At 42.1% G+C, this 24121-nt stretch overlaps 3 protein-coding genes across 3 annotated transcripts in view; 2 read left to right on the forward strand and 1 right to left on the reverse strand.

Annotated features, from left to right (window-relative positions):
* Positions 1-13484, reverse strand: part of CEP250 (centrosomal protein 250) — a 138401-nt gene extending 124917 nt beyond the window's left edge. The window contains exon 1 of the mRNA XM_081194633.1: positions 13358-13484. The gene's annotated coding sequence lies outside the window, so the exon portion shown is untranslated. The remainder of the gene's footprint in view (positions 1-13357) is intronic.
* Positions 17-12588, forward strand: FAM83C (family with sequence similarity 83 member C). Its single transcript, XM_081194716.1, has 4 exons — positions 17-945; positions 5655-5822; positions 7488-7612; positions 10291-12588. Exons 1-4 carry the CDS (start codon positions 397-399, stop codon positions 11156-11158), a joined length of 1710 nt encoding a protein of 569 aa, XP_081050842.1. The 5' UTR covers positions 17-396; the 3' UTR covers positions 11159-12588.
* Positions 13485-15202: 1718 nt separating the features above from the next.
* EIF6 (eukaryotic translation initiation factor 6) lies at positions 15203-23519 on the forward strand. Its single transcript, XM_081194793.1, has 6 exons — positions 15203-15441; positions 16716-16801; positions 18257-18432; positions 19525-19701; positions 21379-21560; positions 22664-23519. The coding sequence occupies exons 1-6, from the start codon at positions 15335-15337 to the stop codon at positions 22671-22673; spliced, it is 738 nt and encodes a 245-aa protein (XP_081050919.1). The 5' UTR covers positions 15203-15334; the 3' UTR covers positions 22674-23519.
* The last annotated feature ends 602 nt before the right edge of the window (positions 23520-24121 follow it).

The raw sequence follows: 24121 nt of genomic DNA on the forward strand, positions 1-24121 counted from the left end.
CAACAGAGAAATTTGTTCACGGTTAGTTAGGGCGGGAACTTATTTGAGTCTCACTGCTTAAGGAAGCGTATCTAAAAGCAGCTACTGCAGAAAAGATGGGGAAATCCTTCTTGACATTTCCATGAGGAAGGCAACATTGAAACAGGCCCTGGACACCAAAATTTCCAGCAACTACTTCTTCCTTCAGCAGACAAACTGGAACAACCAGAGAAGTTTCCTTCTTCCTGGAAGGAATGGATGTTTAGAAGAGGCTGAGGAGGACAAAGGATACGGATCCTCAGGAGCTAGAGAGTCGTCGTGAGCTACGTTGTCGAAGAACCCAGCAAAAACCAAACAGCAAACAGGAGTGAAAAAGCAGCAGAATTTTTCTCAAGAGGGGCAACTCTGAGTACTATCATGTTTGGCTACCCAACAGCAGAGGCAATGAGCTGGCTCCACAGGGGCTATGGGAGCTCCCAAGGGACCACAGGGCAGCTGAAAAGCCGTTTGGATGATCTGAAAAAGCCCTGGAGGGTGGAAATCACCCCTTCAATGCTGCAGCATAGCGAGACAGCCAGGCTGGCTGTGGACGCCTTTCTGGAACAGGGAGAAGGTGGCTACCGGCAAGCCATTACTAAGGAAAAGGAGCTGCCATTTCTTTCCACGTTAGATATGGATTACATGAGCCAACATAGTCAAAGCATCACAGGGTCTCCGATTAAAAGACGAGAGGCAGGGCTGACGAGAGAAGACAGTGGTGACGGGGCTTCCCTCCTCTCTGGAGTCACATCTGGGACATACTTCCCATTTATGTCAGACATTGATCCCCCAGATCTGGAGCTCGGTTGGCCAGAGGTTCCCAGTGTCTCATCATTTGGCCAAACAGAAGTCACTTTGTATTTCCAAAGGGACAAGACACAAAATGTAAAGGAATTACTTCGGTCTCTGATAGGCAAGGCCAAGACAGTAAGTAGAGCATTTGATATATAATCCAAAAGGGTAAGATGGGGCTGATCATTGGGGTTCTGGTGTTGCACTGGAATTACAATGGTACCTCGGGTTAAGTACCGTATTTTTTGCACCATAACACTCACTTTTTTCCTCCTAGAAAGTAAGGGGAAATGTCTGTGCGTGTTATGGAGGAAATGCCTATGGGTGGCATGCCTACGGATTTTCCTCCTCTAAAAACTACGTGTGTGTTATGGTCGGGTGCATGTTATAGAGCGAAAAATACGGTACGTAATTCGTTCCAGAGGTCCGTTCTTAACCTGAAACTGTTCTTAACCTGAAGCACCACTTTAGCTAATGGGGCCTCCTGCTGCTGCCGTGCCGCCGGAGCACGATTTGTGTTCTCATCCTGAAGCAAAGTTCTTAATCCGAAGTACTATTTCTGGGTTAGCGGAGTCTATAACCTGAAGCGTATGTAACCTGAGGTACCACTGTACTTATATGTTTGCAAGGCTTGTCCTACCATTAGGAAGAGTAAGCTGACTGCCTCAAGTGAGCAGCTCCCCCTCCTGTTCCCCTGAGCCCCATTTCTGTACTTTTCTGTTGGCAAACAAAGCTGAATGTGCCCTACAGTTTGTCCCAGGTGTGGTGGTGGACATCCTGTTCCTAATATTGTAGTAAAATGCAGCTGCCTTCTGCATGTGGAGTAAGAGTGGGGTGCCCTTTTGTCCTTCATCTCTGGCAGAAAACTGTCTTTGGCCAGTCCTGGTAGTTTGCTCCCATTTTTATAATATCCTACTTAAAATTTTTGGGTTATAGCCAACACCACTGCTCTGCTCACACAGCAAATTTCAACTTCCACATATGAACTTCTCCCTCCTTTCATGTGCCCGACAGCCTCCCACACAGCACCTCTACTCCAGATAGTTGGGATTTTGGTTTTGATTTGGACAGCATTGGATACAATTATTTATGTATTATGTCAACTCCGTGTGTGTTAGTATTTTAGCCTTGTATGAGTTTTTTATCTGAAGGGTTACATGACAGGCTTTGACGCTCGATTGCTCAGTATTGTAGTGGAAAGTATGTCATATTTAACTACTGCAGAAGTGGCCAATCTATATTTTCAAAACCATTATAAGAATTCTGGGGGAAGAATAATATTTTGCCGCACACCTTTAGAAATTATTAGATTCACTTATATTATTCTTTAGTATAAAGTCATCCTTGCAACCTAGGAGTGAGAACTTCACCATCGTGGAGCTGATGGGTGTATGCATGGCCCAGGTATTACGTGCAAAACTCAAAAACAGAAGCAACATTAAACTGTAAATAATCTCTCCCAGCTTCTGAAAATGTTTTCCCTAAAGCATGAAACAGTAGAGAAAATGGTTATCATACAATCATTAAATTTGGTGTGGTCTCCAAGGACCAAATAAAATGGCTTCCCGGACCATACCTTGCTCTGCAGTCTCCTTTTGGCTATCCCTAAACTGTAGCCCAGCAGAATCTCAAGACAGGAGAGTTCTTTGGGATGAGTCAGTCAAGAAATGTATGTGGAAAATGTTATACCACAGTCCATGTGGCTTTTCTAGGAAAGAACCATGAATAGGATGCCAGGTTCCTGCTAGTTCCTTTTCTAGGATATCTCCTCAAAACGTGCCTCCATAGTAGTTTTTTTTCTTCTATGTAAAATGTTTGATGTTTATTCTCTCAAAGGAGTAATTCCAAAGTGTTTGTGAATGTGTGTGCTATGTCAAGATGTCTACAGACCTTGCTCTGGTGACTGCTGAAAGTACTTAACAGAGCTTGCAACACATCTGTGAATAGATTTGTTTCCTAAATACATTTACATGTAGATCTGTTATTCATTTGAATAGAATTAATTTCCCTTTAATCGTCTATGACATTCACGCCAAACACTACCACTTTAACAGCCATGGTTTTCCCCAAAGAATCCTAAAACTGTAGTTTGTTAAAGACACTGAGAGTTGTGAGGAGGTGCTAAACAAATCACAACTCCCATGATTCTCTGGAGGAATATATCAATCCATACAGTCACAGCAGGCGCTGTAAGACTCAAGTGCGGTTTGGCTTCACCCCCAAAGGTGCACTCCTCCATTGTCTCCCGAGACAGGCAGATGCCAACAATAATAAGAACTGACAAGAGCTGTGTGACTGTATTGCCTGAGGAAGAGGTGGCAAGGACACATGACTGGTGGCAGGATTAAGTGCACTCCCAGTTTGTACAAATACTTAGTGCTAATCGACATTTATGGTTGAGATCAGTTAATTCAGCTGCTTACTGGAATGTTGTAATATTGGTGTCATTACAAAACCCCTACAGAAATAAGAGTGTGACACTGAAATTAAGCTCATTAGTTGGCAGGGCTGCCAGATCTATGGATGCTAAAGAACTGAATAGAAGAGAGGAAATGTCACTATCATTGTGGTGGGAAAGACACACCTTGAGAAATTAAGATTTCTATTCAATTCTTATAGCAGCTTTGCGGATCACAGATTACGACTGTGCATGTGTTGTACACTTTTGAAGCAGCTGAGACAGGACAGTTTCGAGGGTCGCTTACAAACCCATGATTACAAATGCATGTATGCACATGCGCACACGCATGCATATATAATCCACATATCACTTGTTCTAAGCCACTCATTCATTTTATTTGTATGCCATTTTTCATACACAAAAACATGCTCAAAGCACTTACAACAAAGGAATGGGAAGGCATTTCAAACACTACAAAAACAATTTCAAAATAACATAGAGAAACAATACCATACAAGAAACACATTCCAAAACTGTAAATATAACTAAATGCAAAAAATATGTGAAGATCACTTGTGCTCTAGCTAGCTCAGCTGGTTAGAAAATGGTGCTGATAACATCAAGGCTGCAGGTTTGGGACAGCTGCATATTCCTGCATTACAGGGGGTTGGACTAGACTAGATGATCCTCGGGGTCCCTTCCAATATTACAATTCTAAGATTCTATGATACTTAAACAACATGCAGTAGACAAAAGCAAATATAACAAGGGAGCTAGACAATTGGCCTTTTCAGCTCATACTCCTCCTTCACGGCTGTAACTCCTGTGGCTCCTGTGTGTGTGCTATCATTGAGCTATGGCCAATCTCCTAATATTAATACTTAACTCTATTAACTTAATATTTAATACTCATGGTGAAACAGAAATACTTCATATGTAAAGTATCTTCATCTATACTGTTGCCAGGTTAAGGCATTTTTAATTCCCTCAGGCACTGTATATAAAATGGAAGGTAAAAATCTTATGGTAAAAGATGTTATATTTGAAACACTGTAATTGAGACTTCCACGATCCTCCCTGAATTTGTTTTAAAGTTGTGGTTAATTTGTGGGGTGGTTTTTATTTATGGAGTTGTTGTTGGCTCCACCCCCACCCTGGTATTTCATTAAGTAATTGCATTTTATTGTAATTTACTATTAGGAACCAGTCTGGGATATATTTGCATGAAAGGCAGCATACAAATACTTTAGATTAATCCATCTATTTGATATGAGAAGAACTTCAAAGTACAGGATTCCCTTCAGGTCCTGGCCTGCCAAACTGAGTTATGAAACTCCCTCCACAATTAAGCCTTGGGGCATTTCCAGATTGCCACCATTTTGTGGGCGGGATTCAATTGCATACTGACAAATTCAGATTGCACACCAAACCCGCTTGCAAAACAAACAAGCCCTGAACTTTCTGCTATAAGGAGTGTTGAGGAAATGCACTGAAAACTGTAGAGAAACAATTGCTTAATGTGGCTGCTATGTGGCTGCATTGTATACTGCTATGTGTTGGGGTACCAGAGTTTTGTGGGTGCAAGGCAGCCATAATTCTTATAATAAATAAAAGTTAGAATCAAGGTTTGATTAAACTGTGCCAAACATGGAAATTCCTGGGTGTGGCTTCCAACTCTACAATTCTTATTCTATGATTCCTATGCAGCCAAGATAGCAGTAATGCTGGTTAGTAGATAAGCTGATCTAAGAACAGAAATGTGACCTGTTGTGATGGGGATGACCTCTACCTGAAGCACCAGGCTTGTAGCTCCTGGCCTAGCATTACACCTGGCTATCCAGGCAGCTGCTGTGGCTAGGAGTGCCTTTGATCAAGCTGAGAAGGCAGATCTAGCCAGAGTGACACATGCCTCAGTCATATCACCACAATGTGTTCTACATGGGGCTTCCCTTGAAGTGTGTCTGGAAATTACACTTAGTCAAAATGCTTTCTAATGCTCACTGTTCGGCTACTACATAAATCCCAGGATTATCTGAAAGACTGGTGCTGCAATGGTATTTATTGCAAACAACAACACTGCTAAGTCAAATCTAGAAGGGGAAAAAACCACCATGAGTGAACAGCAGAGAGAACACTAAGATGTACCTATTTGTCAGCGATATTGCATAGACTCTCCATAAAAAGTGAGTTGCGAAAGGACCGATATTCCATACAAAAGAGCTAGTGTGGGAGCAGCCTAGGATAGAGGGCCAGAAGAATCTCTGTGCCAAAGTACTCTTTATCTGCAAAGTACTCTTGCTCTTCCATTTTCCCAAAGCAAACTAAATCACTTATAGAGATACTGGAACTCGTTGCTATGTTTTGAAAATAATTTTTAATAGTACAGATCTACTGCTGGTATTTTTTAACATGTCTCCTATCACTTTCACCCCCATTTGTGCAGGTGATTGCGATTATGATGGATCTCTTCACAGACATGGAGATCCTCAGTGACCTGATGGAGGCATCAAGCAGACGGCGTGTTCCGGTTTACCTGATCCTTGATGAAAAGAACTTGAGGCACTTTGCAGAAATGTGCAATAAAATGGATCTCACTATGGATGACTTCCCAGTATGTTTCTAGTTAGTTTTGCTAGTATAGTACTACTAAGTTAAAACAACCTGTGAGAAAATATATGGACATTAAAGGGGGAGGACAGTTATATGCCTGTCATTATAGTGCTGTGAGAGGGGGTGGGGGCTAGAGACCTCTAACAATTCATAGCATCCTCACCAGACCTAAACCCCAGGCTTTTTTTGGAAGACATAACAGTTAAACTTGTATAACACCAATATCAGTTTGCAGTTTTGCTATACCGTCATTTAAAAAATAAAATTGAATTTTGATCCCTGCCTCCTTACAATGTAGGTGAAGAAGTACAATGTGTTGCTGAATGTTTGTTCAGCTGGATGACAGACAGAAAAGCAAACAGAACAAGTACAGCCTTTAAAGCAGAGGTTGTGCATTGGCAGAGGAGGCTTCACATGTCATTTCTACCACTCAGGAGCAGCTGAACACCCCAAGAGCAGAGAGAGTGACAATTATCAGGGCTAAGTCACAAATGCACATACCATGCATCAGGCTCAGTGACACACCGTGACGTCTTCACCCAAATATTTCCATCCATCCATTTTGGGTGAAACCAGATAGAATGGCAACAGAAACATTTGTTTATATGCCCAGGTCTGCCTTGATTATATATAAAGACGGACTTATGGAAAGCTCATGCTTGAAGCACATGGGGCGAGAGAGTGAATCACACACACACACATCCCTTTTCTTCCATCTGTGCTCATTTCTGGTATGGAAACTCAACTGAAAAGAAAACTGCCTGAGGGGGCAATATAGATACATTTTATTTCCCTGTTATTTTAAATACAATTGGGGCAAACATGAATTTAAACTTATGGGCATGCTGGTGTCGTGTCTAATTGTGCCCTTTGTCTTCTGAAACTATGTTCTTCTTCAAAGCACCTTCTTCAGGAATTAAATTATAAGTTCTGCCTTGGTGGATCAGACCAAGTTCATCCAGTTCAACAGCATTCTATTTCCATTTTCTAATAATCAAATAGCCTGATCGTCTACATTATTTAACCTATAGTATATTTGTCAATATGAGCCTGATCCTACACTCTTAATAACCATTCTGTATCATAGAGGTTTTTCTTTTCTGCCACTTTTGGGTTACTGCAATTCTGGCTGTTCGAACGTATTGCACATTTATTGATAAAGAGTTATGTCTACAGCTACTATAGCTTTCAAATATCTAAATAGGATTTGAAAGGAGTCAAATGATAGAGGCCCCACAACCGGTTTCCAGTATTTTATAATTTTAGAGTATTTTGCCTCAAAACATGAGGCAAAACAGCTCCTGGTCTTTCATATCTGCAGTAGTTATTATATTTTGAGATATATATTTAAACTGCAACTATGCATCCTCACCTGGGATTAAGCCCCAATGAACTCACTGAGCCCTACTTCCAAGTTGACATTTACTGTATATAATTGTGCTGTTAATCTTAATGGGGTAAGGAAACATTTACATGGGATTTTTTAAAGAAACATTCCCTGAAATCCAAACACACTGTTGATGTAGATATATATATATTGCAACGGCAAATTCCAAGTTTCATATTAATTTATACACACTGCATACATATTTAAGTTCAGCACAGAAAAGACGGGACATTTGTCTTTGCTCCCTTTGATCTCTACTGTGCCTTGTTCCCATTTCAGAATATGCGCATACGCTGTGTGAGTGGAGACACATACTACAGCAAAGCTGGCAAGAAGCTTTCAGGACAAGCACTTGAGAAATTTGTGTTGATAGATGGCGAAGAAGTCCTTGCAGGGACCTACAGGTGAGATATCATGAACAATGCATGTAAGATATGGCCACCTTTTTCTTTAGGACCTGTGCTATTTTAGGCCCTTGTGAATAGGATTGATATGGCTGCTACTTCGTCCATGCAGTTTGGCAGTGGGGTATATGAGAACCAAAACACAGCCAATCCTTTGAAATTCACACTTCTCAGAATTTTGCAGGGCAGTTCTTCCACGGAAACAGATTTTGTTGAGAGTATGACTGACCCAGACATTGTGGTTGAACATGGATCTCCCTAATCTTCTTCCAAGTAAATAGAGATAATATGACACTGACACAAACATTTATATAAAAGAGATAAGTTTCACAAGTTGACTGTCCACTCATTGATCTTGTCCCTTTCCTTGCTGATGCTATAGCATCTGTATTTCATCATCAGTAAGTGCAGCTTCCTTTTTATCTGCATGCCTCAATTACCCTGCCACACATGCCAATCCCTTGGCTTTGCCTTCAGGAGGAAACAGCCCTGTCTTGTTTTAACTGCAGCCAAGAGGACTTCCTTGACTGATACAACTCACTCCTTTCCACCCAGACAGATTCATCAACACTTTAATAGCTGCCTTTCCCTTGCCCTCTCATTTTAACTTACAGGAAGCCTGGGAACCCAGTGGAATGTTCCCATATCATGAAGCCATCTCAAAGAACTACAATGCATGCATTCCAAAATGACATTTTTTTCTTAATGGCTTTTAATAGGAAGGGATACTTGGGTGTGGAAGTTTATAATAACTTGGCAGTCAGACTTGTTAATTGTCAAGGGCATTTAGGAACAGGGTAACTTATTGCACCAGCACAAGACACCACTGATGCAGTATTAAAACCCCACCCACTGGATTCTTGAGTTGCTGGGATTAGTTGCACTTAACTATTCTACTCAGAATCCATTTACCCATTTCCACATTTCAAATAAACCAGACAAAACGGGACAAGTCTCCTGTACCTTTAATATTTATGTAGAAGAGGATGTTTTAGCAATTGCAGCTTGTCATCCAGAGATGAAAACCTACAACTCCTGAAATCCCTTCTTCTACATCATTATTAAGGGTCCAGAAGATCCACCCTCCAATGCCGCTCTTTTGGGGCTCTTGGGTCACTAACCCTCCTCCTTGCATTTCAATGATCCCCAGTTAGAAGAGTGAGCAGCTGATGCTACTAATCTATTCCTGTCTCGCATCAGGTCCTGGATCCACTACCCCATGGGTAGGCAAACTAAGGCCCGGGGGCCGGATCCGGCCCAACCGTCTTCTAAATCCGGTCCAGGAATCAGCGTGTTTTTACATGAGTAGAATGTGTGCTTTTATTTAAAACACATCGCTGGGTTATTTGTGGGGCATAGGAATTTGTTCATCCACCCCCCCCCAAAAAAAGTAGTCCAGTCCCCGCACCACAAGGCCTGAGGGACAGTGGACCGGCCCCCTGCTGAAACAGTTTGCTGACCCCTGCACTAGCCCCTCACCCCAACAATACTGGTGGGATTATTCACATGTTGCCCTTCCCTTGTTTGCCCACAATGCCAGGCCAGTGGGAAATCTCTAAAAGAAACGGTTTCTGTATTTGTTTCAATATTTTTAGACCTTTCAATATAAAAAGTTCTGGAAAGTGGCTAACAAAAAAATTAAAAATGCATAATACAACAGTAAATAAGAACAAAAGTAAGAACATGATAAAATAAACTGTAAATCACAGCAGAACACTGTTAACTAATTCGATTCAGCAGCAGGAAACAACCAACGGGAACAGTGAACCAAAAAACTCAAGAGTCCCAAACTCAGAATCTGAAACATAATTAGAGCGGAGATGGAGTGAGCTTCTCTGACAGGGTGCTGCCATTGTAAGAATGCCATATCGTAAGCTGATGATTTCCACTGCAACCCCAATGACACACGGACCTGGAGCAAACCTCTTGGAGGAAGATGGAGGTCAAGCCTCCCTAGTAACCTTGTCCTCTAAACTAAATTTTAAACCAATATATATGGTGATTAGCTCCAGTAACTCATCTTGAGCAGAAAGTGCTTTACACATGTTCAGGAACACCCATTACATTTTTATATCCCAGAGCTGGTCCTTAATATTGAAAATAAATGCCAGGGCTAAACCCTTGTAAAGGATTATTCACATTCTGCAGCAAACACCCCATTTTTGCTTCAATTTCTATTTCTGAGCAGTCGCCTCTGTAACATGTGCTGCCAACACAGCACCACCTGGGGTTGCCAAGTGGTAGGGCCAATGATATTTCCTTATACTGTAGACTGGGGAGCAAATCAAAGGCAAATCTAGGGAATACTGGTATGGATGGAATGGCCCGCAAGGTCTTTTTCTCTAACATACTGAATTTATGACAACAAACAAACCTACCAGCTTTTCCCCCATATCTGTTACTAGGATCTTATAACAACCATGAAGTATAATAGCTTGGCTTATTCAGGTAATAGCTTCAATTATTGCCCAACAAACCTAATGCTTGTGAACTCATCCTGAATCACTGCTCCTCAAACTGCTCCACCCATTATTTTCATGCACTGAAATAATACTGATGTGTTCAGCTAACTATCCTGTCCAATGCATTTCCATAGTATCCAAATAGATAACTATTTGAAATCAGAGTTATTTGGTATGTTGATGATTCACAGGGTCTCTGAATCCTTTCCTTTTCAGTTTTACGTGGCTGTGCAGTCAAGTCCACACTGGCCTGGTGACACACTTCAAAGGAAAAATTGTTGAGGACTTTGACAGAGAGTTCCGATGCATATATGCCGAGTCTAGATCTGTGAACAAACTCAGCATCCCCAAAGCTGAAAAATCCACAACCTCTCCCCACAGATTGTTGCAGAAACTTGAGCCAGTTTCTAAGCGTATTCAAATGAATGAGAGCGAGACCACAAGCCCCTCAACTAGCCTCTCAAATTCAAGCGTAGTAAGCATAAGGAGATCACCATATCTAGACCTGACAACTTCTAATGCACACTGTGAAATTAAAGAATGGACTCCTGGTGAAACAAGAATGAATGTTTCAGGCTTCCTGGGACTTAATGACTTGAAATACCAGCCCAGGGAGCTGCTGGACTCTAGCTGCAGTGCATCAGCTAAATTAAATGATGCACCTAATCTACTAAGACTTAAGACATCTTTGCTGTCAACATCTTCACCAATACTAAGCAACAACACAAGAAATGGGCACGATGTGAAGCATCTGCCTGAGAGTATAGGAATGAAAGTCAACAAAAAGTTCCCTTATACTGTTCAAGCTATGGAAGATGTAAACAAAATACAGAAGGATGAAAAACCAGCAACTCATGGCTACAGCAAACTAGATCTCAGTAACAAGCCTACTAAATCAGTACATTTTGAGCCGAAGACCACGGATTCTAGTTCCTATTGCTCCTCTGATGATGCGCCAACGAAAAACAGCAGCAAAATACACAGGGATGAAAAAAGAATGACTCTTGGTCACAGTAAATTGGATCTCATTACCAACTATAACAAGTCAAAACCAAAGCTAGTTCACAGTCGATTTGAGATGTAATTTTGTATTATCATTTTAGCAAAAACATATGACCTGATTCAAATGGTTAATTATATCTGTAATAATACAAAAATATGGAAGTCCCAAATCTCCCATTCATAGTTGGGTGTATCAGACTTAGTTTTAAAAAACAAAAAACCTGAATAGTCTTAAAAAGGAGTCCAGAAATATAAACCCATAGCTATGTGACAGCTATAGGATGAACTCTTGATATTGTAGGGTGCTAGAATTAATATAAAGGATGGCATATTCTGAAAGCTGGAAAATTGGTTAGTCTAGACTTCTGCACCATTACATAACTAGTGGTTCCTGAAATAATGGGTGGGGTTGACTAAATCTCTCATTTGTAGAAGTTAAGAGTATTGAATCATGACTAGGAAGTCTCTTTGGTGAGGTTCATTGGGGATCTTGAACCAACTGCTATCTCTCAGCAAAATGTAGGGTTGTTGTAAGGGTAAATGAGGGAGTAGAGTAGACCTGTATGTCATCCCAAGCTCAGTGAAGGAAAACAGGATAAAAATGTAATCAATCCATAAAAAAGTAACATGAGGCACACAAACCACCCACTTTAAAATGCTGGTAGAGAGACTTCAGTGCAGCTTGTTAGTGGAACCAGAAGCACCCTCTAGTCAGAGCTGCAAGAAATCGTTGCTATCAAGGGGAAGAGTTCACAGAGGTAAAAGTTGTAAAGATCAGCAGAAGCCAAAGTAAAAGGTATGCTCCCACCTACTCCCAGTTGTTACTTGCCCACTTCTCTTTCCTTCTCCCCCAGAAATGTCAGAGTCAGGGCTGACCCACGCATGAGGCAAGGTGAGGCAGCTGCCTCAGGCAGCAGGATCCACAGGGGCAGAATATCTGGCCTCCAATTAATGCATCGCCCGCTGCCGCCACCACAGTAGCCGCAACAGCTACAGTGCACTCTGTGGAGGCTGGAACTGCCACCTCTGCAGCACCCTCTTGGTGAATAGAAGGTGCTCCTGGTCTCCTCCTGCTCTTGTTCCCGATATAGGTCTTTATTCCCCCCTTGTTCCCAATGTAGATCTTCACTCAGCCATTCTTCCATGGTAGCAAGGAGGCGCCATTTTGAGGTTTGACTCAAGTGCCAAAATGTTTTGGACCAGCCCTGCATAAAGCTATTAATTCTAATGGAGAAAGCAGCAGATAATATGAAAAATGCTTAGTGGTAGGGGGATTAGTCATATGAAATTATGCAAAGCTACTGTATAAATCTCAGTGCCTTGTCAGTCATAGGTTTTGCTCCTGTAAAAATAAATAAATGTGCTCTTGCAGGAAGAAAACACCGAGAATACATTGGTTTGCTTTGATTGTATCTCTTAAAAATAGCCTGTGAACCCTGTGATGAAAGATAGCATGGGAAGGGCAATAATTATTGACTCTTTGTGTTTAATAAACACTTTTGTGTTGCACAAGTTGGGCCTCTGAGTACTGAGCACTGGTGTCACATATACAAGAAGCCTTTCCAAAGGGTGATACAACCTGAATTCTGAATTCCTTGAGACTGTGTGTGTGTGTGTGTGTGTGTGTGTGTGTGTGTGTTTAATTACATGAACACATGTTGTATTTATCCCAAATAGGTGGTCAACCAGATTTTAATAAAGGGTTTACACAACCCTAGAATACCTCATTCCACCTGAGTCAATGGAACAGAATTAGGTCAGTCCAAAGTTACGCACTTGGAAGTTCCACTGATTTCAGTGGGAGGATTAATTGCATGCTTACCAATCTGAAATCAGTGACACACATTTAGCTTTATCTTGAACCCTTACTTAGTAGAGAGAAGCAGGCTGTCACCACAGATGCCTGTTATTTCTCAAAATCAAGACTGCATGTGCTGCTTGAGAGCTGCACTAGTTCAGCAAAGTTTTCTGGGCTTGATGGGAGAGATTTTTGGGAGGGTGCAACAGCAGAGGAGTGGAGCAGCTGTGATTTTCTGCCTGAACAGCAGCACACTGTGCATTCACCTTTAAATGATAATTTAAATATGGCTTAAAGTGATGTGCAAACTGGGCCATCACTAGAGTAGGAGTTACTAGAGTAGGATAAAGGTTTATGTATGTGATAATTTTCTTTACAGTTTTCAAATGTTCCAACTGTCACAGTCTCATACTGAGCAACAACGTGCAGAACTCAATGGAATGGGAGACCAGTGAACCAGAAGAGTCTCAACGGTTTACTTGCCTGTAGGCAGGGTCATCGTCCAAAGTCAGGTCCAGTCCTAGGGTCAGGTGAACAGCAATCCATGTGGTCAAATGGTCCAGGGGCCAGGGAATCCAATGATCAAGGATCAAGGTGAACAGGAGCAGCAAAGTAGCCAGCTGTTTCTCATCAGTGCCTTCTCCTCTGTGTCCTTGAAAGCTGATCAGCTGCAAGTGGAGTCACTCTACCTTCTCCCCTTTCAGGCTGTTCAGCAGGCAAAGCTGACTCCTGGCCCATGATACCAGTAACTTCTCTGCTGCTTAATCTTCTGGCTTGAAAACAGATGCTGAAGCAGCCAGATGTTTCTCCCTTTGAAGTCAAGGCTTTGCTACTGGGCTGCTGCTAGCAGATGCAGGAGGCTCTGGGGAAGCAAAGGTGCTACAGTTCTCAGGTGTTCCAACTTTTAGACATCAGAAATAATGCTAACGAATTAACATCTAGTGCATTGTGCCATTGCAAGAACCACTAAATCACAGGGACTGGGTGTCTTACTGAGTCCAACACCACTGCCACTGCCCCATCCCAATCCCTTTGGCCCTGACTGGTTTGGCAACACACACACCGTTCCCAATTTTTGGCTTATTCTCAGATTGGGAAAACCCGGATCTACAAGTGAGAATGTGTGAGATGGGGCTGAGTGGGGATGGCATCATGAGGGCATTGCAAAATAAACAGAGACATAAGCAACCTTAAATTCCCATTACACTCCAGTGTAGACAACCCCTCAGAGGAGAACATTGAGTTGCAACCACTCTGGGACAACAAAGTCCCTCACCACTCCTTTTAAGACAGACCTCTGGTCTTCTGCCTACTACGTAGACCAAACAATATGATGCTTAATGTCCTACTTTCCAGTGCTATTTTTCTAGAGAAAAAGGTGCCAGAACTCACCAGGAACACCTCCTTCATTCTCTTATAATGGCAATGACACCCACCTGAGATGTGCCGGAACTGAGTTCCGGCAAGTTCTGGCTGAAAAAAAGCCTTGCTTCTTTCCATTACCCAACATTGAGAGAAAGCCTTTTCAGCACCAAGTGGCGCTGGGAAAGGGTCATGGCCTCTGGCAACCTGGAGGCAGGTAGCAATCAGTGATACTGAAAAGTGACTCATCTGGATTGGGGAATTTCCAGGTTTGAACTGCAGCCTCTCCTCTGGGGTGGAGATGGGAGCTGCTATAGAAATCGATGGGAGTAGAAAGGATTTTAGCATAATTGCGTTTGGTCAGCAGAACCGAAAAATAAAATCTATAGCAACAGGAAGTGTCTGCTCTTTCAAACCTAGATCTTACTTCATGTGGTAAAAACTATTTTGGGGCTTGTAAACATTTAAAGGAACAATCCCTACCGGTACAAACGAAGTCCATTATTCCCACAACTACAGGCTGTAGTGGTTGAAAGAGCGGCTAACATCCCTGGAGTGCAACCCATTACTATTATTGCGGGTTAGAGGCCAGACTGATGGGGATGCCCAACAAAAAAAATCCCTCACAGGAAGTTCCCATCAAATTGCAAAGAAGACCAGCCTCCTTACATTTCCCCCTCGCGCCCTCTCGACGCCCGAATCCAGCGCTCATTTGCATACTGCAGTGTTTTTTCCACATAAAATTAAAACTTGGAACTTTTCTTTTCCTTTTTTACTGGGGATGTGGGACACGTTAATGCCCAGTCACAAACACGGGGGGAACCCAGGATTTCTCCGCTGTTCTCTTCGAGTTACTGAGGAGGCGGGGAACCCAAACTCCAAAGTGCCCCCCGGGATGCGGCCTCCGTACGCACGACGTACTTCTGCGTCTGTGCGCGACGGCGGCGCGAGACTGTGAAGAAGCGGAAGTGACGTCGCGGCGCGTTTCCGGGCGACGGGGCTTGCGGACTGTCCGCGTGTCTACGGCAACGGGACGAAGGGCGACGTTGGGCGGTTTCCCTCTCTGTGTGCTTTCTGCTCGGGGGCTCCTTGACAGCAATGGCGGTGCGGGCCAGCTTCGAGAATAACAACGAGATCGGCTGTTTCGCCAAGCTCACGAACGCCTACTGCCTGGTGGCCATCGGGGGCTCAGAGGGCTTCTACAGGTAACCCCCCCAAAAAAAGAGGCCTTCCTCTCAGCCTGGTCGCGCCTCGAGTCTCTCCAGGCTATTTCTGTCACTCTTTTCTCCTGCCCTTCGAACTCCGACCCTGAAACCAGGAGCCAGGCCTGGCCCGTGAAAAGGAAGCTGCCGCTCGGCAGCCGGGCTTCTTTCCCTGCCCCCCCCCCCGAATATTGCTAAAGCTATGAGGGAATCCATTAAGGCGCTGGGCAAGTTATGGGTGGCAGGTTTTGAACTGTTATTAATCTCCAATGCGGCTTCCGCACTGATGACTGGGGGACCACATCACACCAGTCCTAAAAGATCTATTATTGGCTCTCCCGGCCTGTTTCCAAGCGCCAGTCAAAGTACTGGTGATGACCATCAAAGCCCTAAATGGCCAGCGCCCTGTATACCCGAAGGACACTGAGGTCCAGGGCTGAGGGCCTTCTGGGTGTTTCCTCACTGCGAGGAGGCCTTCTCAGTAGTGACACCTGCCCAGATGAGATAATTTATTAAGGTCAAAGACCAGCTCGCATAACACAATAAAAACAGTGTTCATAAAGATAATTAGATTGCAGCAGTAGCTCATGAGTTAAATTTGAGATATATATACATACACCCATAAAACTGAGATTTGGGCTACCATAAAAGTTGACCCTGAGGTGCCCCAAAGGGCGACTTCAGCTTTTCCCTAGTAAGATAAACAGCTGTATGACTTTTCATAGACATCTGAAGGCAGCCCTTGTTTGGAGAAGCTTTTAATGTTTGATGCACCGTTGACCCCTGTGTTTTGTTGGAAGCTGCCTGGAGTGGCTGCGGCAACCCAGTCAGATGGGTGGGGTATAAGAAATAAATTATTGTTGTTATATACCTGCAATTTAGGATATTCTCTTCTTTTTTTTTTTTGAGCCTTGGAGAATGGCAAGAGATGGAATGGAGTTCAGAATCCATCTCCAGCATTGAAAAAGAGTCACTGACCCATTATTGTTGGTTGGTTTCTCTGTTTTCGTCAAAGGCTGTTTGCCTCCTCAGTTGATAAATTGTTCCAGTTTATCAACAAGCTCATGTCATGCCATGTTGGTTTATGCCACAATAAAGCCATATGCCAGGATAAATCTGTTACTGGTTAAGATTCTGCGAGAGCTATTTGTATTTGGCTGCAAGAGGCTCGTGTGACTGACTATCCTTGTGCAAGTTTCTCCTTTATTTGAGTCCTTGACAATGTAGTCATGTTTAATTTGGTATCGTTTTACAATTTTCATTCTGCTGTGCTTTAGTGTTTTTGAAGGCGAGCTTTCGGATACCATCCCTGTAGTTCATGCTTCAATTGCCGGATGTCGAATCATTGGCAGAATGTGTGTGGGTAAGTTGCATTCTCCAATTGGGTTGTCTTAATCCTTCTTAAAATATAAATGCTGTAGCTCAGTGATACAGCATCTGCTTCCCAGATTCAATCTCCACCATCTTCAGGTAGGGCAGGGACTGTCCCCTGCCTGAAACTCTGGAAAGCCGCCACTGATCAGTGTAGACAACACTGAGCTGGATGGAAAAAGGAAGAGAAAAATAATTTTCAGACAATATTAAATTAACAGTAAACAGCAATGTGAACTGATGGTTGTATACTGTTATTATTACTATTAAAGCGCTCTTACATAATGTTATCTAAGAGCTGGGAAGCAGATAGCTAATATCACTGTCCTCTTGTGACTTAAGTCACCACTGTTTCCAGGAATATCTAGCAGCTGCAGAATGTCCAATTCCTAAGAGGAGGTACTCCAGGTCCAGGAATAAAAATTAAAGGTGGAGACTATTTTCACTGCTTTCTATTTTTTTAAAAAATGTTTTTTGTACCTTAGAAACCTGTTATCTAGCAGAAAGACAAGATATATTTTTTAAAAAATAATATAAACTTGTTTTAACTTATGTAAATTAACAATTTAGTTCTTCTGGCACTAGTTTGTTAGCTAGATATATTGCATTTATTATATAAAATTTTATATATCTGAATGAGTATTCGGTGACCCTGTACTGGGGCTGGAGTATATGGCTTAGTTTACTTGCATTCGGTGTCTGTAGTTATTTGCTTTGCGAATGCATTTCTGCACTCCATTAACAGCAAGAAAGGTGTCACAGGAAGTTGGGTTAGATCCATTTCTCTGATTCTGTGGCAGAGTTCACACAGTTAATAGTTTACTGTGAACATGCAGGTGGCCCCACTTTTCTTCTCCCCTAGTGCAAATGGGAGCTTCAAACCATGCTCCCAGGATTTGTTTTCTGGGTAGTGGCTGTTTGTGTTTCTTCAAACAAACCATGATCTTAAGTCAGTGTTGTTCTTGTCTTCCCAATTGTCTGAGCAAAAGAAACCACACATCCCAGTCCCTACATAAACCAGGGATCATGTTTTGTTTCTGGTACCACTAGGGGAGGAGTGAAGCCATCTGTGTGTTCATGGTAAACAGTTAAGTATTGGATAGGTAGCCGTGTTGGTCTGCCATAGTCAAAATAAAAAAATTCCTTCCAGTAGCACCTTAAAGACCAACTAAGTTAGTTCTTGGTATGAGCTTTCGTGTATCTGAAGAAGTGTGCATGCACACGAAAGCTCATACCAAGAACTAACTTAGTTGGTCTTTAAGGTGCTACTGGAAGGAATTTTTTTATTTTAGTTAAGTATTGTTTACTACAACCTGTGAACTCAACCAGTGATTTTTTTCATCCATTGCTTTATGGCATCCAAGTTTGGGGGAGAAAGAAAATGAAAGACCTGTTACTCCTGAATCTTGAATTGTGTCTCTTTTCTCCCCCATCCCTTTTCTTTTAGGAAACAGGCATGGCTTGTTAGTCCCAAACAATACCACGGACCAGGAGCTTCAGCACATCCGAAACAGTCTTCCAGACTCCGTACGAATTCAGCGAGTGGAAGAGCGCCTCTCTGCCTTGGGCAATGTCACTACGTGCAATGACTATGTAGCACTTGTCCATCCAGACATTGACAGAGTAAATGAGTTTATTTTGATCTGAATTTTTCAGCAATTGGCATGCTACCGCTACTTACGTTAAGTAGTAGTAGTAGTTTAGGGAGCCCCCTTCTTCCACACAAGGTTCAGCAGTTGAGCAGCCTGTAAACTTTGGCATCCTCTCTTCCAGGCTCTTGACACCATCAGCTGAATTTTACAACAACTGGAAGGCAGGATGCCAGAGACATAGTTACAGAGGCAGTTGGCGGAATGGAAGAAAGGAGTTATCATTTAAACTATTATTTTTTATTCTATTAAATTTCTATATTGCCCTTCAACTGAGGATCACAGGATGATTTACAGTATAAAAACACAAAAAGTTGGTGGCAGCAGCATGCTAATTCCATTCTAGTTGTAGTAAATGCTTTTAATATGGCTTTCCTACTAGCAGTAAGAACTACATGCTGTGTGCTATTAATCACTACTGACTTGAGATTCTATGGTCAGAAGCAATGGAAACTGATCATGCTCAGTTGAAATCACCTAGCAACCTAGGAAGCTGTTTTATTTCATTGGTTCACAGAAGTCAGTACTGTCTACACTGACTGGCAGTGGCTGTCCATGGTTGAAGGCAAGAGTCTTTCTCAGCCCTGAATTGAATCTGAGACTTTCTGTATGTCTCTGGTAATGCACTGGCACAGAGCAACAGCCCTTCCATGGCCAGTATCCATGGCCAGCATGTTCACAGTAAACTATTAACTGTGTAAACTCTGCCACAGAATCACAGAAATAGATCTAACCCAACTTCCTGTGACACCTTTCTTGCTGTTAATGGAGTACAGAAATGCATTCTCAAAGCAAATAACTACAGACACCAAATGCAAGTAAACTAAGCCATATACTCCTGCCCCAGTACAGGGTCACCGAATACTCATTCAGTATTCACAGGCTCTTCTAAACATGAGTGGTGTTTTTTGTTTATTAAACTGTGAGTTTAGTGCTCAAAAAGGTCTTTATATTAATATTGCGATCATATGTACATTTCTTAATGAGATAAATTGATTTGGCATTTGCTTTTAATTAATTAGGAAATGTTTAATGTGGTTTTAAGCATTTCATTTTTTTTTTACAGGAGACAGAAGAGATTTTAGCAGACGTACTAAAAGTGGAAGTATTTAGGCAGACGGTAGCAGAACAAGTGTTGGTGGGAAGTTATTGTGCTTTCAGCAACCAGGGAGGACTTGTGCACCCCAAGACTTCCATTGAAGACCAGGATGAGCTCTCCTCATTGCTACAAGTCCCACTTGTGGTAACTACTCTTTCTGTTTTTCTGAGTGCCCAGTTTTCTTACATTGTGAAGAAGTTAACAGGCTGAGTTTGAGTTGTCTGCTGCCGCCTCCCACACCTAGTGGTCTCAGAAGACTGAGATCAGAGACCATACCCTCTGTATTTATGACTGAGTTACCATAGCCACACCCTGGCCAATTCAAAACACGAGATCACTTTCTAACGCCAGTTCTAACCATTCCTAAATTAAACTATTTCTTAGTATGATGCTAGGCAATGTATAAAAGCACAAGAGTACTCTCTTTTCCCAGAACAGAAAAATGTGTATACTAGGAGAATGGGTGGGGTGGGGAGAAGAATATGAAGAGCAATGAAGAATTTGAGTGAATGTTTACATTAACAAGAAATGCTTAATGACTTGAAAGACATCCAAGATTGAGTGTTTTAGAGTGTCCTGGGGAGAGGGGTTTGAAATGTGCTTTGGGAATAACATTGATTAAATGAAAAATGTCAGAGTGCCATTGTTACATTGGCTGCATACAGTGTTAGTGATTATAATTGGTTTCAAAATTGGATCAGTCTAGAGCTATTTGACAAGTACCTCTCTTAAGAAACTGACTTAAAAGGGATAAAAGCTTTTGATGCTACTTCTCCTGGAATTCTGTAAAGAGAACTTTGGAGTGCCAAACTTCTTTTGATTCAACTCTTCACTTACCCAAATTGTCTGCCTTTTAGAATCCACACACTGTAAAGAGAATCCTATCAGTTACTATAGCTAACACTGAAAAGTGATGTGTACATTAACAGTTATGTTGATCACATATATTGATGATTATTTCTACATATTAATTAGCAGCCAGGGCAGCCTGTTTCTGAGCAAAAGTGGGTGTGAGGAAAATGAGGTTAACTCTATCCTCTCCAGTCCCTTCTTAGCAAGTTGCTTTCTCAGCCATGGGAGTCAGGGGATGGGGTTGTGATATGAAGTTTCCATATCTTACACATACTGGTATATTTGTCCCCCAAACTGGAAAAAAAAAGCTCACATAGTGTGGTTTTAAGCTATACGGAGTTAAGCCACCCATTTTCTGCATAGGTGGAGCTGGTTCCAGTCTTAAAGGATTGAAACAAGTGGAGAATAACATGCAGAAATCTATGTTATGTGTAGTTGGAGCCTACGTGGAGTGGGGTGCGGAAATGCAGAATCCCAAAACAGAAACACGCCCTGTGTTTAAATTCCACACAATAGATGAGCACTTGTGCTGTAAATTGTTTGCAAAGACTAGTGGATTCCCCAAGGCCACTCAATGAGAATTGTGGGCTAGAGAATTGGGGCCTGGCTTTTCTGACATTTCTGAATGCTGGGCTATATTATTTTTGAAATGATGATAAAACATAAATAACTAACTTACATATGCCTTCCTGGTTCTGGAGGGCTTGGCTTCTATTGCCTTTTCAAATATTTTACTTAAATTTTTTCTATCCTGCCTTTCCACTAAAAAGTATTCAAGGCTACTGGTTCCAAACTAAATTATCAGTTACATATACTTTACTTCTGGCTCATAATACATCCAACCCTGGGTGGTTAGAGGTATTAACTCTGATGTTAGTGCATTGGGTATTGCTGTTATAGATGAGGGGAAGAAGAAAAAATCTCTCTTAGCCAGAGGTACTGTCATGAATGTCTCTCTTTTTTTACCAGGCTGGAACTGTTAACCGTGGCAGTGAGGTGATTGCAGCTGGAATGGTTGTGAATGACTGGTGTGCCTTCTGTGGTCTGGACACAACCAGCACAGAGTTATCTGTTATTGAGAGTGTCTTTAAACTCAATGAATCACAACCAAGTACCATTGCTACTACTATGAGAGATTCTTTGATTGACAGGTAGGTTTGACACTTGTTTTCTCGCAAATCCAGTAAATGCCTCAATGTCAGTGACTGCCTGGATTCTCATTTTGCTTATTATAACTTTCCTGTGATCACAAATGGTGGTGATTATAGTTCATTTTCTTCAGTTGTCTCTGTACTTTCACCTGCTTGCCACGGTCTGTGAAACTGATCTGCTAGAAGTTCTAGTACCACTTTCATCATTTGCAAAGGGAACACTTTTTCTATATATCTCACTCACCATTTTCACTCCACTTACATGAGGGTTACATTTTGGGGGCCCATGCACATAAGTGAAATTGCATAAAGTGGGGAGCAAACCACTTTAATGGGGAGGGGAGAACGCAGGGAGGAGAGAGAGAGAGACTCACCCTGGAAATCGTTTGAGACTGCTGCCCGGCTTGTACCAAGCCTGCCAGAGGGGACTTAGTGCGCGTGGTGGTGGATGGCCACAGAGGATGAGGGCAGAACTGTTGCCAAGATGGGTGTGCAGTGGTGGGGAGAAGGCACCTCCTGCCCGTGCTGGCCAGTGAAAAGCCACCTTCCCTCACTCAAGGCAGCAGCCCAGAGTGAGGCAAGACCTATCTATTTTGCGACGACCTGCGTAAACATTTATTTTGTGTTGCAAAAAAATTGTGTGGGATGCGTGTAAGTGTGTATTCAGGCAATGTGCCTGTAATTAATATTTGCAGTGACTTGATCCATGACTCGATTCAAGAATAAACTTTGTAAGTTTTTTTAAAAACCTTACGCCTTCTCATGCATCTGCTACCTGTGTGAGCACATTGTGCTTCGCTACTGGCTTATGGAATGGCCAAAAGGGGCAGTGAATAAAGTGGGAAGCCACTGGACTCTTTGCCTTTATGTGGCATGTCTAATCTGACCATTGTGAGAATTCAGTACTGACATGGCTGTATAGCTGATATTTCTACATGCACCCAGTTAGTGACCTTCACAATGCAGTCCAGTTAGTGTGACAGGTTTTGAATTCTCTGTTGCATCTTGCCTGGTTTTTTAGATGACTGAGATGAAAATAAGACAGCCTTGCTGGAGCCCCCAAAGTATTTTTGGCTAACCTTCATTTCTGTTTCCTTTTTTAGCTTGACATGATCTGCTGCTCCCTGACCACCACAGAAGCACTGAAGGCCAGATTATGATCTTGATTGCTCACTGAAGTAAATGCTCTGTTTATTACTCTGCAGACCTAGACCAGGAAGGGTATACAACAATCAGCATTTCTAAACTGCAATGTTACACACCTGTGCCCCTTTTTGTTACTTCTGATAATATGGCCTGCTTTCATTAATTCATGAGATAATTTTCAAATTGCAAGTTTATGTTTTAGAAAAATGTTTAAAGATGCCATTACATGTAATAATGGTTAAAAAAAAAACAAAACAAAATGGTTTTCTCCTTCTGCATTCACCGGCATGTGCCTGAACCAGCTATAATTTCTCGATCAGACACAGCTGGGATTTCTACTGAATCATTTTTACATAGCCTGCAGCCTAGATTAATGTAGCTGTCATATGTAAATTTGGTAGTCAGGCACTGCCTGTTAAAAGGACTGAAATAAGCCATGGAGCTTTTTGCCATATCCCTATAATTCTGTAAAGCCAACATGTGCTAGCAGTTCTCTGAAATGACACTGGCCTTTATCTGTGGGGGAAGACCAGGTGAAAGACCAATCCATCCATCTGCTGAAGTTATGAAGAGCCTTTACTTTAGAGGAAATAGCCTGGGTAGAAATAATTTATTTTGGCCTCTTTGTTGTATGCACACTTCTTTAACAATTCAGTCATAAGAAACTACTTTGCAACCTGTATCTTAAGCCTCTTATGAGGCTCTGCTTTGTTGTGCAGCGATAGAAGCAATCCTTGGAAGTAGGTGATGGTGTCACTTGGTTGAGGCTTAATGCCAAAGGCAGTTAAAACTAATAAACCTTAAATCTAGAAACCACTGTTCTGGACATTGATACTGGAATTCAATATAAGGGATAAGGGCTGCATCAGACTTAAGAGTTCTGAAAGAACACATGTTTTGTTAAACAATCTGGCTTTTGCTTGAATGCTTTCCATAGCTACTTTATGATTTCATAGCTTTTTTTCCCCTGCTGCAGTTTACTGGCCAAAGTACCTGTTTCAATTGTGCCATCTGTCTTTTCTCATTGTTCCTGGCTATTACAAAATCACCCTTGTCTTCTGTAAGGTGACCCAGCGCGCTCTACTCCATGTTTTACTACATCTAGCTCAAACACATCCCAGTAATGAAGCATGGTGCAAGTTAAAAGCAGCTGAAGGTGTATTACACTGGAGTGGGGAATCTTTGATCCTCCAGATAGTTCTAAAATACAGCACCCATCATCTCTGATTATTGGCTAGGCTGGCGGGAGTTGGGAGTCCAATAACATCTAGAGGGCCACAGGTTTCTTGCTCCTGTATTATACATTTAATCCTCTAGTCTTGCACTGTTTGCTTACATTATTTCCCGAATATATTACTTTCCCCACCTCCCACAATAGTGGGGTTTTGCAGTTCTTAACACGATGCTGTTAAGGG

Source organism: Podarcis bocagei (assembly GCF_964188305.1).
Source record: "Podarcis bocagei genome assembly, chromosome: 5".
Taxonomy (NCBI): Eukaryota; Metazoa; Chordata; class Lepidosauria; order Squamata; family Lacertidae; genus Podarcis; species Podarcis bocagei.